This window comes from Megalops cyprinoides, chromosome 7 (assembly GCF_013368585.1).
Source record: "Megalops cyprinoides isolate fMegCyp1 chromosome 7, fMegCyp1.pri, whole genome shotgun sequence".
Taxonomy (NCBI): domain Eukaryota; kingdom Metazoa; phylum Chordata; class Actinopteri; order Elopiformes; family Megalopidae; genus Megalops; species Megalops cyprinoides.
In genome coordinates, this window is record NC_050589.1 from 20,584,181 (window position 1) to 20,602,896 (window position 18,716).

The following is an 18,716-nucleotide window of genomic DNA, read 5'->3' on the forward strand; positions in this document are numbered from 1 at the left end:
CCACGTTTACAGTTTTTTACAACCGTTTTCACACTTAGGTCAATACCATGCCCACTTTTTCAAAACTCTTAACACAGTGTGCTTAACAACCATGCATATGAGCACATGAGTTAATCTTTCATGTAAAATGCCCTACAACCGCCAAAACATTATACTTCACCCAAAAGTGACTCATGCTGCCATAACTATAGCAAATGCTCTTTCCCAGCAAAACTACTTTGTCACTCAAAATACAATGGACTAAAAAACAGAAACAAAATGCATATATTATGTGTTGCCGTATCCTCTGTTTTTGCATAGATTAGTGCAACATTGCAAAAAAAGTAAAAGTGTACAGTACATATTGTAATACCAAACAAATAAATCTGAAATGCTGCAATATGCCTCATGACAACTCTGTGCTACGATTTCTGAGGTATACTATGGTACAACAAAAATTCTGCAGATGCTTTTCATTTCTAGTACAGTAAGTGAAACAACACCACATGATACTACCACTAGAAGTCTGCTGTAGCCTTAATGTTGATCCTGAGTGTGGTAAATTTACTGTAGTTGCATTCTGGGGTCACTTTCTCTCACTGATAGCCCATGACTTACATATACAGCAGTAATAGTAGAAAAATCTCTTCAGCGAAAACTACATCTATATTTTGCCTATATACATGCACATTTCAATGCAAACATGACCACTTTTGTATAGATAGTAACAAGGCTGCAAACAAAAAACTGAATAGACTTTCTGCAAAAATCAGAATAATCTGTTTTATTTCAAGCATATAGTTTCATGTCTCTGTCAAAATGCAGCATATTTCCATCTACAGTGATCTAAATTTTGTTAGGTTTTGAACTGAAAGTTAACTGTTTTGAACAGAGTATCTAAATGTCTGCAAAATTTGCTGTAGTTGTAAAGAATTTTACTGGTGGTGAACATTGACTGCGAGAGTTATTCATGAATTTTGGAAGAAGTGGTGATTGAATCCATTTTGTATCAAAGCAATGCAAAAGTATGCACAGTTTAGTTCACATAGTTTACTGATATGGTGAATGTGTTGAGTGTTTTGAAAAAGTGGACATGGTATTGAGACGTGTGAAAATGTTTGTAAAAAACTGTAAAGTTACTGAGCTCTCCAGTATGACCCATTCTACTTTCTGGAGATTGCTACTTACTGGAGATTGCATGGCTATGTGCTTGATTTTATGCACCTGTTAACGATCCGTGTGGCTGAAACACCTGAACTCAATAATTAGGGGGGTTGTCCACATACTTTTGGCCATATAGTGTATGTTCTTCTGAAGCCTTTCTATTTTTGTGTTCACTGAAATGTGAGTACATGTACTGTACTGGAAAAATCTTTCTCAGAAGCCTGTGTGAGAAAATTAAAAAGGTATACAAAGTACTAAAGACAGCAGTGTTTTGTATAAAGTACATCAGTGTGTTGTTGCTGCTTTGAAAGAGTAATTCAAATGGTGCATGTTTGTATCATTTTGTTGCAAAAAATGCCATTTTGAAAAAGGATTGTTAGGTTTTGATTGCAGAGTTTCATTTTGACATAGAAGTGAGATGTTTATTTCCAAGTGTTGTGTCTTATTTAGCTTGTGTGTAGAGTTTTGACACAATGAGCCAAATTCCGCAGCAAGTGTGTAAGCAATGGCAAAAAACTGTTACACAGACATGCCACACAAGTGACTTGTTAAGCAGATGCAGTCATTCCCAAGGGGTGGAAAACATTATGTTCAGCCAAGGTCTAACCTCTGTTTTGGCTGTGATCCTCCTCTTGTAGGAGGCACACTTTCAGTTTTGTTCTGACACTGCACACCATACACAGACCACTCAGCTGATCATTGGTCACTGGCCCATCACAGCCTTGCCACTGTGGATTTCCACTTGTCTATACAAGGACTGGTCGAGAATAATATTATTACATTTTATGTAGGTGGGCATGTGTTTGTCGATATGTGGGTATGTCAGAGCCAGAGACTGAAACTAGTAGAATGTGTGTGTGTATGTGTGTTTGTGTGTCTGTGTGATAGGCTGCATCAAATGTTGTACCTTCCCGTTGAGAAGGTGTTGTCTGTTTCTCACTGGCCTGAATTTATACCTCTCACCGTGCAACCTAACTCGCCAAATGCATACCTCTATTCCTGTAACATGATTGGCACTTTGTGATTAATTTCTGTGCAAGCTATCTAAGCATGGAAATTAATTATATCGAACATTTGTTATATTTCTATCGAGGAAAATTATAGCGTGATAATTATTGTTATCGTGTTATCGCCCAGCCCTACATTACAACTATTAATTGCAAAAGGGGATGGAAAAGGAAAAGCATTTTAAAAATTTTAATTGACTATTACAAGCAGGGCTAACCATGCTGCGGGCAACCCAGAAAATAGGCTATGTAGTTATGTTGTTGTGGACTTTTTGTAATATTTGAAAATAATAGTATTAAAATAGTATTAGTAAAAAATAGTAAAAGTTCCCTCATTTGGGGCGCTCCTATGAATGGACGGCGCCCCTAGCATTTGCATATACTGCCTATGCCACGGGCCAGCTCTGCCCATGTGTAATGGTATCTGTTGTAATTTAATTCCATTTTCAATAACAGACCAATAAGGATTGTTTTGCCCACTCTCTCCGAGGTCAGTCCCCACTAGGTCCCTGGCCCAGATGGCTCAAAAGAGTCCTCAAAGAATGTACAGCACAGATAAGGAATGTGCTCCTGCCAACTGTTTGAGCTGAAACAAATTTTATTTTTCCAGGGAAGTCATCTACTACTGTGTAGGTGCCAAAGAGATCAGATGCTAAACTAAAAAATAATTGCATGCCTTTAACATCTATCATTTGCATATGGATAGAAAGGGCTATCCGAAACCTGTCATAAATGACAGTTATGATGGTCACATGGATCTGCTGCAATTTGTCAATAAAGCCAGCTCGGACATGAACGATGCTAAATGGCCCAACGTATTATTCATATCCCACAAAAGAGCTTGGCTGTTCATGAAAAATTATGAAAAACTTCCAAAAATCTTTTATTCCATCTCAACAAGGAAAGAAACCATTAAGAGTGTGAATCTTTGTGTTCTTGGTGATTTGGTGATGGTGATGATGGTGGTGTTACATCATACCATTCCTGTTATAATGGAAAGAATGAGTTGTTACTGCAGTAATTACAACAACAAGTAGCACATTCTCAAGTCTGGTTACCATCCACTCATTCTAAGTTTTGTTTTTACTCAGTGAGTGACTCAGAAGGACCATGTGCATATTCCAGGAACAAGATTCATTTTAGGCATCCACATGACCTGTCCAGAATTTCCTAATAACACTCCTACACACACGTACATGAACATGGACAGAAATGTTATCAAATATTGTGCCATTAGTTATCTATGTTTCATCACAAACAGGGTTCAAGGGGAAAGTCAAAGGGATTGTAGAAGTGCAGAGGTGTTACTGTGTTCCAGCATACATTAATGTGTGGTCCATTACATCCAGTAATCCTCCTGCATTGTGTAGTTCACACCAGTGTTAAAGGAGCACACTTATTCAACTCTTATGGCTTGGGCAATGTGTACAATCTGGTCTGATTGAACTGTTCCTTGTACTCCCACATATGCATTACAGATGCTACTACTCCATACCTCAGATTTTAATCATGGTTAATAGTCAACAATATATAGTAGAATACACCTTTCAAAGCTCAATAGAGAAAAAACATAACCCATAAACGGAAAGCGGAACTACAGGGTTATGCACCTATTGGTAGTTCCTAAAATCCCACATATCCCCCGGCTTGTCTACAGTATATTAGAGTTGGCACTTTCAATGAAGCTTTGTGAAACAACCATAGTGTTTACTTACAGATGTCTCACAGAACTGCTTTTACAGGCATCTAAAGGACAAGAACAGTGGTTGTGGGAGGTGGCAACCAAGTATTATAATAAACTAAACTATTCCAGTACAGCTAATGTCAATGCCATTGCTGGATAGATTTCCATGTTATATGTTTTTTTAGATTCAGTGTTACTTCATTTATAGCTAATTTTAGATATTCAATATGTATCAAATGATATTTTAGATACCATTTGATGCATATAGGCTATGTTTTGCGTGCAGTGAGATGCTCCCACTTTCAGACAACAACTTGAGCTGGCCTCGAAACCCAGATGTAGTTGAGTCTCTATCACTCTGTTGAGTAACTTGTGATGTAAATGTTTCATGCTTTCCTTGGTTTTTGTATCTACCACTGGAATCTGATCGTGCATGTTTACACTTGCTTGTATACATTTATGTCAAAGGTTTGTCAAGTTAGCACAGTAAAATCCATGTTTAGTTTTTACCAGAATTCCCTGTGGTCCCATTGGCTCACTTAGCCTAATGGGGGAAGTGGACAATAGACATCCAATTTGCTTTTTATATGTCCATATAAAGTCTGTTCTCATGTAAGCTTACAGTAAGTGCCTCTCATGAAATTTCTGAGGTTTCTTTATTTAAAAGGGAAAAAAAATCAAAGGTGTGGTGCATTTGTTATTCTTTACATGAACTCAGCTGATAAAACAAAGTGCAATTAAATTCAAACTTTCAAAGTATTTTTTGGAGACTTAAAGTAAACTTGACTATTTATAAGTGTCTAGCTCCCTCTCAGTGGACATGTAAGAGTGAGCACATCAAAGGAAATTGTTTGCTAAAGGGGAGGAAAGACTCAGACCTCCAAAATAAACTTTGCTTTCCAGTGTATTTCCAGTGCATTTATTGATTTGCGTTTCCTTATTTTTGATCACTCCAAAAACCTGTTTGTACAAAATATCCTGGGTAAAGATGTACAAACAAACATTCCTAGCCAAGTCTCTGTCTGTCCAGTGCTTCATCCACATGGCCCAATCCCAAATGTTGTACCATAACCTTTCTTATTCAGAGTCAAATGTCACAATGTCAAAATGTTACTCTGGCTCCAATGAAACTTGCTACAAAAGCTTGTGTACACAGTGAGGTATTGCCACTGGCATAGAATTAGTGCCTTGCTAGTGTTTAACTGTGATCAGAAAAAGAGCCCAACCCAAAACACCAACCAGCCTGCAATCCAGACACAGTACCTCCCTAACCCTCTTATCAGTAAAGAGGACCAATGGGGAAGTTATACCAAGAATTGGCTGTCAGCTAAATTTGAGTTCTCACTTAGTTCCCTACCAAGAATTTGGTATCTCCATGATCGTTTTTGAAGGCAGCCATGGGAAGTGGTTTTGTTACGCGCTGCTAAAAATTTACATGGCAAAGTCAAGTGGTGCCACAGGTATACATGCTTTTGGATGTCATTAACAAAGTATTATTATGAAGAAGAATTTGTTTTTGGTTAACAACTTGAAGATGACTATATGATCATTTCTCGCAGTCAGGTGGCCTGCAAACAAGTACAACTGATATTTTAGCACATTTACACTGAAGTATCTATCAATGCTGGTCCCATTGTTGCTGCAGTTGCTGTTGCTTATACTTGCATTTGGCATGGGTTCTGAAATTCTTCCTTTCTTGGTGTGACAGTCATCTCTCCAGATCAGTTACAACACAATCTTACAGTAATTGTTCATGAAATCATTGACCCTCACTCCACCCTTGCTTGTACAGAGCAAATTCTTACTGATGCAGCACCGATAAGGAATGCACCTTTTCCCCCAGTTAGAAAATGGATGGCCTTTGGCAGCGGCTCAGGTCAACTGAGAATGCATTACAATGGGCTATTTCATTCCACTTCTCAGGTGTTGCTGTAGGCTGGGTAATTGAACTTGAAAAGAATCTGAACAGTCAAACATACAGTATTACCTCAGGGCAAGGTGGACTTTTTTCATGTGAGCAGAGCAAGGAACGGTTTGGCCTCCATGTGCTTTAAGTCTCTGGAAATGTGTTTTAATGGATATCTGCAGTCCTAAAGATAATAGGACAGAGGTGGTTCAGGAAATTCATGGTTTTGCCAGTATAGTATTATTCTCTAAGCCTAAACCATTCTGTCCTCTGGCTGTTTTTTGGGGATGGGAACAAAGGCTTGGTCATGGCACATATTCCATCTCAGTTTTTCAGGCTGAAACAAACCAAAAAAAAAAACAACAACAACAACATAAACATGATTTGAAATCTTTATAACAAGGACTGCTCTCTGGGTACACAAAGACCGGGACACTCTGATTATCTAAATCAGCCTCAACTGTTCAATTGATATGCAGCAGAGCTAAATAATTGAGCAAAATTATTTCAGTGGTGTGTGCATTCTTAAAATATGTTTACTTTTGACCCTGTCTATATGTAATACTGAAAATGCTGGCTTTTTGGCTTATTATATGTGACTGACATATATTTGAAGTTTTCCCTGGGTTGCCCTGGTCCAGTTAGAGACTCTTGACTAGGGGATGGGACCAAACAAATAAAAATATACAGCTTTTATACAAACTATAAAAGGTCAGATACTGTTAAGATTCAATATGAGAAATTCTTTGGAATACCAGTCATAGTGCTGTGAATGAGAGATAAAACCTGTATTTCTCCTTCCCACAGTGAGTTCTGTCTTGATGAGGGCTCATGATTTCTTTAGCTACTTGTGTTATTGTTTGGCATTGCTGATGTTGTCCTGGGAAACATGTGGCTTGTTTTAATGGGAGGTACCAGCTCTTCCTGTGTTTGTATTGAATCCTTGCTGATGGGGAGGCGGAGTCACATGGCACCTGCAGCTTTTTTGATTGGTAGTGCTGTGGTGGAGGGGGGGGGTCCACCACTGATGTCATTCAGGCTTCATGCCCCTCCTCAACTGTGGGGCAGTACTACCATAGAGCCAAGGGGAGGGAGAGAGAAGAAAAGTGTGCCTGCTCCCCGTCTGCCCTACAGTATACTGAAACTCTGCATCCTGGTCCCGGACCATGGCTCAAATACACAGGTGTGTCTTATAGTCCTTTTGGGAGAGAAAAAAAACTGTTGGTGGAGCTCTGCTTTTAACATTGGGTTGGCTGTTAGTGTGAATGTGTGAACCTCAGGAGAGAGTAAACTGCAGTCAGATGGTTGGATTAGACTGAGGGTTAAGTGTTTTGTATTCTTCTCCGTCAGTGGGATTTCTTAGACAGGATAACTGGATTGGTGCTGAGAGGGTATTTTGCTGCTTCAGCGCAAGCCTTAAGAAGCTTGACTGGACAGAGTTAGAGTGGAGCTGGTTATGGTGCTGCATTTCTAGCCTTCCGTGGGTTGATTTTAGAATATAGGGGAGAGGACAAGCGTCACAAGCATTTAAGGACCTAGCTTTGAAAAGCATCACTTTTAATACATGAGGATCACTACTAATACACTGAAGTATATATTCCTTGTTTGGTAACAGTATTGGCAGATTGCTATCTGAAAACTGTCAAGGAGATCATCTGCAAAGACTCTGACAGCTGGTGTGTCTGAAATCTTAACTGTTGCAGTTGCAGTTTATCTGAATGTATCCACCTTAGGTGTTGTTTCATGTGCGAAGGCACAGAAACAGACTGAAGGCAAGGCTAATTAAACTGTAGCACACACCAAAGAAAAATAAGGAAGACTTAGATTCAGACATATCACATGTATTTTTCCTCTCTGTTGGAAAGAAATAGAATCCAAGTAAGAAAGTTGTTTCTTCCCTGATATTAAATGTTTTGATTAAATCTAATATTATTTTTTGTTAGACAAATGTTCTTCTAAAAATGAAAAAAGACATTCAGCTCTGCAGTATGATGTGGGTACTGTGTTTCTCAGGGAATGGCTACAGACTGACTCCCTGAACAGGGAAGAGGGGCACCAGATACACAGCCCAGCACAGCACTGGGTCACAGCATTAGCGTTCCAGTCTGAAGTACAGCGGGGAGGTCACAGTCGAGACCCACAGGGCACTTTAAGACACTCTTCTGTGCTTTCTTATTAATATTTCCATGGCATTTTAAAACAGTGCAATGCTAATGACCTATTCTTTGAGAATGCATACCTCTACTTTCTGACAAAAACTGCACTATATTTTGGGGCCTTCCTAGAGATATGGTTAGGTGGATGATCCGAAGGGAACTGGCCAATTCTGTCTGTCACCATGTTAGTGTTATGAAGGTGTATTTTGGAGAGGTTAGGGACTCTCTGGAGCATGAGCAGATCCCTGTGAAGCTGTGAGAACTCTTGTGCTGGAAACTGTTCATGCCCCGACAATAGTGCTTCCAGAGCTAATCTGACAGCCTGCGAAGGAGGTGTGAATCTATTACGAATGGGTAAGGAGAAGTGCAGAACATTAAATTCATTAATGAATTGCTGAATGTACAGTGCGGTTTCATGCATGGTATCATAATGACCTTTTCCAACCTCAAAGGTTACTTGTCAGGCAGGTGATTCTTGTTGATTTGTGCTGGCCCTTGCATGGTGTAACACACAGTAGAATTTTCAGTTTAACATATATCATTATTTGGCCTTGGCCTTCCAGAGCCAGCTGGGTAGCGCTAGCTGGTCCAGAGGATTGATGTGTCTGGTGCCTCGCTTGGACAAAACCATTTCATGGCAAGCTTGATTTAGTGCTTTGCTTCCTTTAACATGTCAATCATGTGCCGGTGCTTGTACCAGATTAACATCTATAAAGTAAGCGGCAGAGGATTCTTTATATATAAATATATATTTTTATATATTTAATTTTAACAAAAAATAAATTCTACAACAGCAGGTCAGTTGCTCGGCGATGTTGTATAATAGCGGGTCAAAACTGATCAATAATAATTACCACGAATGGTTTATAAATATGTTTGAACTGTTGTTTTCCTCTTTACCTTCCTCATTATGTAACTGAGGTGTTATGTCATTGGGGGGATTTGGGAAGGGACAGGAGGGTAGAAAAAAAGCAGCATTTAAAACAAAGCCAGTGATAATTTATCCCCTGCTGAGACCCTGATCCAAGGTGACTCAAGGTTTTTCATTTCTTATTTTCTGACAGATGAAGTTTGACAGATAAAATTGAGAGTACACTTTGCTTAAGGGTACTACAAGTAACCATGCAAACTGGGATTCCGTCCCACGTCCACCACATCCAGAGTCCAGTGGTATCTCCACTACTCCGCTGTGCTGTGCTGCGGGCAGACAGGGGTTACTGCTGCAGGTCATTGTTCTTGCACACACAAGAACACACTCATGCACGCACAGCTTTGTCTCTGAGCCCTGGGTGCAACAAGCGCCGGTTCATTCCACAGATGGCGAAAGGCATGGCGAATGGTGTACTGGAGGTGTGACTTGTCATATTTTCATCTCACAGGGAAACTGTTGTTACATGCGCAGCATGATGGCGTGCATAGTTCTGCTGGAAAATTGGCAAGTCACAGTAGGCCTGCAGAAAGAGCGGCAAGTGAGTTCCCAGGATATTAATGTGATGTTGTGCAGTCAGGCTTTCATGGACTACTACAGCATGTTCAGCTCTGCAGCGGCTAGATACTCCTGCCCAGAGCAGCACCCGCGAATGTCCCCATCAATCGGCCCGTTGTGCACAACAAATGGTGCGTCGTTCTGCACGTCTGCTTGGCACTTCCTGACATACATCAGGATAGTCAGAACAAAACCTCCATTCTTTCCTCCATTGTCAGTGATACCACTGGTATTGATGCCGGCACTATCTCAATGAACTTTGACAGCACTTTGTAAGCACTGCCCTCCTGTGTAATCTTTTGATTTTGGCCTGCAAAGGGTGAACGTGAAGCCACCTTTTCGCAGTCAGACTGGTGCTGCAAGTGTTGCTGCACCTGCAGCAGATTAAGAAGTGAGAAAATTATTGGGACAGTAGAGCCCGATGGTGCCTAGATCTTATGTAATGTGATCCAGTTGGTCTTCCGGACTGTGGCTTGTTATGGATGTATTCTAACTGGCTGTTATGACATAGCCAGGTTCAATCACTGGCGGCCATGTCAGAGAGACAGGGACAGTTTGCTGGCATAGTCCAGCTTCCAGCATACCACTGGCACAGAGATGTTATTCTTCGTAAGATGTTACTCTTCAGAGTAAACAGGTCAGATTACTTCATCACCAGTACCCAATCACCTCTCTGACTACTGCGGTGATGTAGTGCTTTGGCAGTGCAACAGTCACTCGACCATGTCTGTCATAAATGATCTGTTAATCGAAATGACAGAAACATTTTACCTATTTCAAAAATATGTGTACTGTATTATTCTGGAAACATATGAGCTTAAACATTTAAGCAGTAAATTCTTTTTGATACTAGTGTAGTGTATTTCTGTATTTTAATATATTGTAAATGTACTGCACATTCATAAGTCAAGGTCTATGCATTCAAACTCAATAATAAAAGACTTTTCTTGTAATTTATCTGATTTTTAATCTATATCTCATGAAAGAAGAAAGGAAACGTACTGTAAATGTGAGCCATTTTTCATTTGTGCGTTTCATCTTCATTCGTTTATTAAATAGGGACAAAAATATAGAACCTGAAAAATGTATGTGGTAGATTTTTTTTCCTGCTTAAAACTTTTTTAAAGCTCAAAGCATTCTGGCTGAGAGACCAGGTACCTTTGCTTTTAGTCAATACAATGAACCAGACAGGGCACCAGTTTTAATTAAACTGTAAGAGAAAGTCGTTTAGAATTAAGCCACTCAGCCGTTATAGAGACCAACAGTTTGCGCTTGGGCAATGGCCTGGCTCAAATGCAGGCTTTTCATTCCATCTTCCAGAATACTTCAGGAACTCCAAAGACAGTAAAAGTATGAAGATGCTGAAGCAGAAGAGATAGGCAAATACTCTTCTAAATTTAGCAAGGGTGTGACTTCAAAGATTAGGTTAAACATCAGCAAAATCGTATGTGCTCCTCCCTTCCTGATGGTCTTATGAAAAACATGCTTGCACCCTTGTTCAACTTGTGTTAACGTGCCTTTATTTCCACCTATTCCCACCTATGTTTTCATTGCCTGCAAGTAACGCAAGCTTGCCAGTTATTGTTATACAAGAGCTATTATTCAAAGTACAGCTCCAAAGGTCACTTGCCCAGAACTGAAAGTTCTGATCTTTTTTTTTTTGTTGAAAAACTGTGTAAAGAGTGTGTTGAAATGGTTCTTCCACACTAATGAAGGTAGTGAGCCGAATGAGTGCATAATCATGCTGCCTGTGCAGCTGGAGTGGAACTGCACAGCCATGCTCATTCGGTCTGCTAGAGTTTCCCAGTGATGTGGAGCTAATCTCATCTGAGCTTTGTGTGGTGATTCTGTGAGCAGCACCACTGTACAAGCTTATGATATTATCTATTTGGACTTTCAAAAGGCATTTGACAAAGTACCAAATGAGAGGCTCATAGTGAAAATGAAATCTGCAGGAATTACAGGAGCTATCACTGAGTGGGTTAGAAGTTGGTTGTCTAGTAGAAAGCAAACTGTAGCTGTTGGAGGAATTGTATCAGAGCAGGGTCCTGTACGAAGTGGAGACCCGCAGGGATCGGTGTTGGGGCCTTTGCTATTCCTTATATACATAAATGATCTTGATGCAGAGGTTAGTAGTAAAATAGTAAATTTTCATTTGCAGATGATACAAAACTAGGAGGTCTAGCCAACAGTATAGAACCAACTAAGGTTATACAGGAAGACCTAAACAGCATCCAAAAGTGGGCAGATAACTGGCAGATGACATTCAATTTAGCTAAATGTAAAGTCTTGCATGTGGGAAATAAGAACCTTAGACAAGACTGCTTCATGGGGGGAAAAACTAGAATGTGCTTAATTTGAAAAAGATTTGGGATTAATAGTTAACCCAAGCTTAACAGGATCTAGGCAGTGTGCAGTAGCAGTAAAAAAAAGGCCAACATGATGCTGGGATATATAGCCAAAACTGTTGATTATAAATCTAAGGAGGTTATATTGAAATTATACAATGCTTTAGTCAGACCTCACTTGAAATATTGTGTGCAGTTCTGTGCACCGCACTATAAGAAAGATATTAAGGTTCTTGAAAAAGTTCAAAGAAGGGCAACTAAATTAGTTCCTGGCATGAAATGTAAAAGCTACGAGGAAAGACTCAAGTTACTTAACCTATTTAAACTTAGCGAGAGGAGACTTAATAAAAAATAAAGGTGATTTAATAGAGGTTTTTAAATTTATAAAAGGACTCAATAAGGTTAACTACAATACATTTTTAGGGTGATTTCAGTCTGTAGAACAAGGGTACATAAATGGAAACTAGTTGAGAGTAAGTTCCTCAATGATAAAAGGAAGTATTATTTTACACAAAGAGTTATCAATACATGGAATAGGTTGCCAGGTCATTTAGTTGAGGCAGAGACCCTTGCTGTGTTCAAGACTTGATGCAGTTTTGGATACTCTTGAATTGAAATGGCAAGCTTAGTTGGGCCAAATGGCCTGTTCTCGACATAATATGTTCTTATGTTCACTGTAGCCCAGATATATAGTGGGGCATCAGTACTACAATATCAGACTATACAGCATAGAGCTAAGGAGAAATAAAAGGCATTTGTATGCCTTGCATTTATATGTATGCCATTTATTTTTGTGTTTTTTTTTTCTTTCTTTTGTTAAGCCTCTTTGTTGCTCTCTCGGCCATGGACAGTGCAAGTGTATCTTGTGGTCTTTTTGGATGTGTCATTTGGAATGTGACCCGAACAGTGTGGTAGTTTTTGATTTGCTCTTATTCTGCAGGATGAATTCTTGGAGGTGCTTTGGTGCGTCGCTCCCTCACACATGTCCAGTGTAGACGAGACTGCCTTATTCTGACCCAGCCCACTGTTCCACAGGCCTCGCTATCCCATGGTGCACAGGGGCAGAGAGGGTCAGTGAACAGCCAAGGAACAAGTGACTGTGTCCCCTATCCCCCATAAAAAAGCACTTACCCTCTCTCCACTCCCCCCCCTTGGAGCAAGTCTCCAGGCCATGCCCAATCTGCTCAATGCGGATGCCTCCTTCAGCTCCAAGCAGGAGCTCCTGGACCTTCAGGATGGGTCGAGTGTCGCTGCTCTGGACACGGCCAGCCCGGCGGAGTCTCAGGACGACACCCCAGCAGGCTCCAGCTCCGGGAGTCCAGGAGTGAATGGACCAGAAGGCAGGGGTAACGGGGCCACCCTAACCGGACAGGGTTACGGGGATGTGAGCGATACCCCGTACGGGATCAAGTTCATCCCGACGGAATCGGACCAACTGTGTGGCTGGGGCGCCCTGACACCGCGGGTGATCCAGGCCTTCAACACGCCACGCTGGGTGCTCTTCTTCCTCTGTGTGGCCTCCTTCCTCCAGGGCATGATCGTCAATGGCTTCATCAACACGGTGGTGACGTCCATCGAGCGGCGCTTCGACCTGCGCAGCTACCAGACGGGCCTGATCGCCAGCTCGTACGACATCGCCGCCTGCATCTGCCTGGCCTTTGTGAGCTACTTCGGGGGCACGGGCCACAAGCCCAGGTGGCTGGGCTGGGGCGTGCTGATCATGGCCCTGGGCTCGTTGGTGTTCGCCCTGCCGCACTTCACCACCCCGCCGTACCAGGTGAGTGTGCCGGAGCAGACGGGCCTGTGCTCAGCGAACCTCACCAGCCCCTGCCAGGACAGCAGCAGCAGCCTGTCCAGCTACCGCTTCGTCTTCATGCTCGGCCAGTTCCTGCACGGCATGGGGGCCACACCCCTCTACACCCTGGGCGTCACCTTCCTGGACGAGAACGTCAAGTCCAGCTACGCACCTGTCTACATAGGTGAGTGCTGTGTAGAGTCCTAGAGAGACAGAGGCTCTAGGGCATAGAGAATAAGGGTCCTGCATACAAACATATGAAAAAGGACATATTGTAATACACTGTGAAACATGTTTTTTAACCCAAGAATATATTGCTAATACATTTAAAATATATTAATGCAAAGCAGAAATACCAAAACAACAATAATCTACATATTTTATTTTGAATATATTGATGAAGCCAAACATATTTTGTCAATATATCATTTTTTTGAAGGTACAGAGGTTGAAAAACAAATGCATTCTCTCTGCCAAAAACTATGCCCTAAATTACAGCAGCATTGTTAGATGAACAAAGCCAACAGAGCTCTCCAAAGGAGTGCTTCACATTAAGGCCCATTCTAATCATCCCACATTTTTAAAGTTCCGTTTTACTGGGTGACTTGATTTACCAGGTTGTTGCCAAGGAGCTTGGCACCAAGGAGGTGTTTTGTTCACCTTTGTATTAATTGCACATGATTACAAACACCTGTTTGTATATTGGTTACCACATCTATGCAACATCTAATGAAGAAGTGTTATAATTACAGGGTTTTTTGGATCAAGAATGCATTAGGCCACAGACATGCTACTTCACAGGTTAGCAGGACCTTCATCAAGAACTTTGAAAGGTATTATTTAGAGTATGATTGCTGTAAGTACTGATTACCTATTATTTTAGGTATATCACCTCACATGTGACTTGCTCAGACTGTAACAACAGTCCTGTTCTCCCACATATCTTTACTCAGAGTGCATATGTTAAAATAGTTTTGGGTTGCAACAGCACATTAAAACAACTACTTACACAGGCTAGAGCCATAGGAGTTAGACTGAACCAAGGAGCCAGACATGCATATCGTTATTATTATTATTATTATTATTAGTAGTAGTAGTAGTAGTATGATGTTTGATGTGATTTCAAAACAGTCTTGTCCAATGTGACTTATAAAGCATACTACAGTATAACAAATTGCTGTATTTGTCACAATGTAGGGCAAGAACAGCATTCAAAGCCTGCCTGTGCTTGCTCATGCCCTACAGATGTTTGGTGTTATGGCTTTTTACCAACACAGGTTTCTGTTTCTATAGTTTTCAAAAAAGGAAAACTATAGGAAAAGATTAATTTATTAGGAGTATGTAGCTATCTGCAGATACAGCAAAATTTGAAGTGTTAAATTTACAAGATGGCACTCGAAGTAGCTACCATTTTCATAAGTTAATGTAACTTAAATGACAATAATTCCATATATCCAAAGAGTTTTCTCAGTTTATAGGACAACAAACCAAAGTCGTAACTATAAAAGTACAGGACAGTACTTAAGACTTGAAGATTAGTCAGAGTTTCTTGTTACATGTATGTATCATTGTTTGATGTCATAATTACTCCCCAGTTAGAATATTTAGTCTCATATAGATGGAGTGTACTTAGGACCTGGGTGAAAGTAATGCACAGCTCCCAGTGAGCAATGCAATGCTCATTGTGTTGAGCAGTTGAGCAAGTAATGATCACTGACCACAAAGCAACCAGGAAGTTGACTAGACCTAAAGAGGTGGAGCTGACGAACAGTTTCGAGAATCACACCATTTAACTGAAACTTTTCATTTCTATGTTGTAAAGTCAATAGTCGTGAATAATAATTTAATCATACATTCCATTTCTGTGACTAAATAATAAGTTGTTTGTGTTAATAAAACCTTATCAAAGTCACTGAACTTAACTTTCTAGTTAATGATAAATCACTATTGTTTTCCGCATTTACATGTTTCCAGGTTTGTTTGCTTATTTGGGATAGGTCATTAACAAGCTGCATGATTTATTGCTGGTTCAAAGGTATTAAAAGTAAATTGAAAATAGGTGTTGCAAAGATCCATTAGACTTTGTATTACATGGATTAGCTGAGGCACTGAGAGAATGTGTCATGAGTGGGAATCTACACAGGACTCACTCATGGCATGAGAGAAGTCAGACAATCTGATTTCTGCTGCTCAACCTTCTCTCATTTCATGTCATCTCATTTTATCTTACAGTATATGGTAGCATAACCAGGTTGCCAGTTTATTCTCATTTTTAACAATTGTGATAGCATGCCTTAAGGTGTTACATTGAGCTTTTATACTTTTCATTGGTTGTTTTCCCATTTTGACAGGGCTAGGGCCCAACCACTCTCACACGTGGCGTAATGGTTACATATTCACAGAAAAAAATGACTCATGAATGTTGAGAATGTTACCTTACCTTCACCTCAGTGCCCATGTTGACATTTTAGCTTGAAGTCAAGACAATATGTAGGACAAGAGAAAATAACTTTTTTTTTCAAACTCAGTGTATTTGATTCTGATTGGATCTCGGGCTTCATGTGATGAATCTGAGCCTGTAAAACGCCTTTAGAGTTCATTTCATGAATAAGGATGCCAGCTGTGTGGGAGCAGTGAGTTTCTGAGAGCTGTGTCATTCAAAGTGTGTTGTACTGTGTCTGAACTGTTAGACACTATAATTATGCTGAATTACTGCAAGGTCCCACGGATGAGCGATCAGCGTGTAAATTTTAAGATAGTCCAAATATGATGATTGCTGAAACTTAGCGGGAACTAAAAGAACATGATTATATGGATGATTAAGATTTAGCACTGATGTAATAGGATCAAACGCTCTGCTTCGGAAATAGAATCTCCTCGGCGCAGACAGTACAGGAAGCAGATACTAAGGCACCTAGCAGAACTAATTTGTGTTTTGGAGTTATTCAAATGTCTCAAGACGTGGCTAGAGAGTGGGCGAAGAGTGGCAGTTACCAAAACACAGAGCGTACGTGTGACGCCTGACAATTAATGCAGCCCGGGAGCCAGGGGGATGTGGGCTGGCAGAGGGCCTGGCATCGCCCAGCTTTCCAGTCCACCGTTTCAGACTGCTGCAAGAAGGAAAATAGCCAGTGCTGCAGCCTGACCCGAGTGCAGTGATGAGCCCCCATGATTTGTCCCGAGGTTCCCGCTCAAACCACGCGGCCCAGCAGCAGGTGGACAGGGGTCCGCAAAAACCCGCCCGAGCGAAACACAAGCGCAGCGAAACAAAGTGAAGGACTGATCTCACGCTGGCTGCCATGGAAACCCAGAGTAAAATTAGAATCTTTGCAGAGCTGGTGTTGTTCAGACTGAGCTGACTGGAGATGTACCTTCCCAGACTCAAAAGAAAAAACACGAATATTGAATTCCTCCCCTCCGCCCTGTACTTTCACGCTGCTCTGTTCTCTGTGTGGCAAAAATTGTTGTTCCTGATACCCCTTTTGCCAACAACTCCTGTCAGTGATTAGACGCAGCTGCAGCGATGCCTGCTTTTCATCTTTCGGTTCTTGCCTGTAAATGAATGATGCATCATCAATCCCAAATCTGTCTCAAAATTAGACCGCCTCTCTAGACCAGCTGGCTTCTTGCAGGATGATTCAATTTCATGTCTTTTAGTATTTGTCCTAGCAAAAGCCAGCACGGAAAAGACCAAAACAAGGAACTTGTTACCATAACACGGGTAATGATTTCTCTGCAGGCAGACATTCTGTCCTGCTTTGTGTCTTGGAGAGCATGCTATTTCACAGGTCAGGTCGACAAGAGCACCAGCGGGCCATTGCCTTTTAGAGATCTCAAGAAGATCTCTGAATCGGAAACTGGAGAAAATTCCTTAGGCGAGGCCAAACCTACTGTAATTGGATTTCTGCTCTTTCAGACGCTCAAGCCAGTGAAATGCAAAGACACAGTCCAGTCAAGGGTGTTGACTGTATCAGAGAGTAATTTTTTAGTCACAGCAAAGAAAGTCAGAGCATCACCCTTTTGCCTTTGTGCAACGTCTTGCATGCCGTAAGCGATGACACAAATTTTGCGAAGGCTTTCTCTTCATAGCTCTGGACCGGTTAAAAGCAACCCTGCTTCATGTGATGATGCATGGTGTCTGCAGTCTGTCTAAAACAAATGTTATGTCTAGTTTTCTAGGTATCACTTTTGAATTTTGTTCCTCTCAAGCTCCGGTACTTCCGCAATGCATCCAGCCAAGCGGGGCCCCCAGGGCCACCCCAGACATCAATAAACCGTGAAATGTCTTTGAATTGTGTTTTCCTTGCTCAGATATCAAAGGCAATCAAAAACAATCACAGCCCGCTGACCTTCCCTAGGAAACGGAGCGAACACACTTGATCTGGCTCAGAGGGCTATCGATCAAAAACTAAAATAACATAAATATGCACGCACGGGACAATCGTAACAATGGTTCATAAAGCTGACCCCGTGCCAGGGGAATTGGTGGTCCCGGCCAGCACACCAACTGTCGCCTCTGTTCCCAGGGATCTTCTACACCGCAGCCATCGTGGGGCCGGCTGCTGGATACCTGCTGGGCGGATTGTTCCTCAACATGTACACAGAGACCCACCTGACGTGAGTGTTCCGCTCTGCCTTTCCTTCTCTCGGCCCGGTCTCGGCGGGGGCCAGGAAGAGGGCTATGGTGCTGTTTTGGGGGGGGGGGTGCCCTCTGTTACCCTGGAGGTGAGGGTTGTCCCTGAAGCACAGGCTGGAGGGCTGTCTAACATGACCTGCTCCATACAGATGTATGTGTATCTACATAACACTGTTAACATGCCTTCATGTAATGCACTAAAGAAACACTCATTCACTGTGGTTTGTCAGGCTATATAGAGTGTGCAGTAAGAGAAGAAATGGAAATATTGGTATGGCTGGCAACAAAAACTGTAAAAGAATGATGTGTAACCAAATATAAATGGACTGCATTACAGCATGACTGTAAATAAACATTTAAAATGATACTACATTTGTAGCATTTTTAATTTAGGTTCCAGGTTATCCCACCTTCCTTATGCCATTGTTTATGAATTGGGAGGGAGGTTCATATCAGGACATACTTGCAAGAGATTCACGAAGGAAATAGCATCCTCTTGTGGCCATTGCCAGAAAGACAGAAAATTTCCTCTCATTCTAGGTCTATCCACCTAAC

The 18,716-nt window shown here is 41.3% G+C and overlaps 1 protein-coding gene across 4 annotated transcripts in view; it reads left to right on the forward strand.

Annotated features, from left to right (window-relative positions):
• Nucleotides 1-18,716, forward strand: part of slco4a1 (solute carrier organic anion transporter family, member 4A1) — a 45,014-nt gene that overhangs the window by 14,409 nt on the left and 11,889 nt on the right. For 3 of the 4 annotated variants that reach the window (XM_036534286.1, XM_036534289.1, XM_036534288.1), the window contains exons 1-3: nt 6,820-6,923; nt 12,671-13,709; nt 18,052-18,142. In XM_036534286.1, the coding sequence (XP_036390179.1) occupies nt 12,902-13,709; nt 18,052-18,142 (899 nt within the window). In that variant the 5' untranslated portion in view covers nt 6,820-6,923; nt 12,671-12,901. Of the gene's footprint in view, nt 1-6,819; nt 6,924-12,670; nt 13,710-18,051; nt 18,143-18,716 lie in introns of those variants that run through there. The other variant, XM_036534287.1, reaches the window with a different exon arrangement.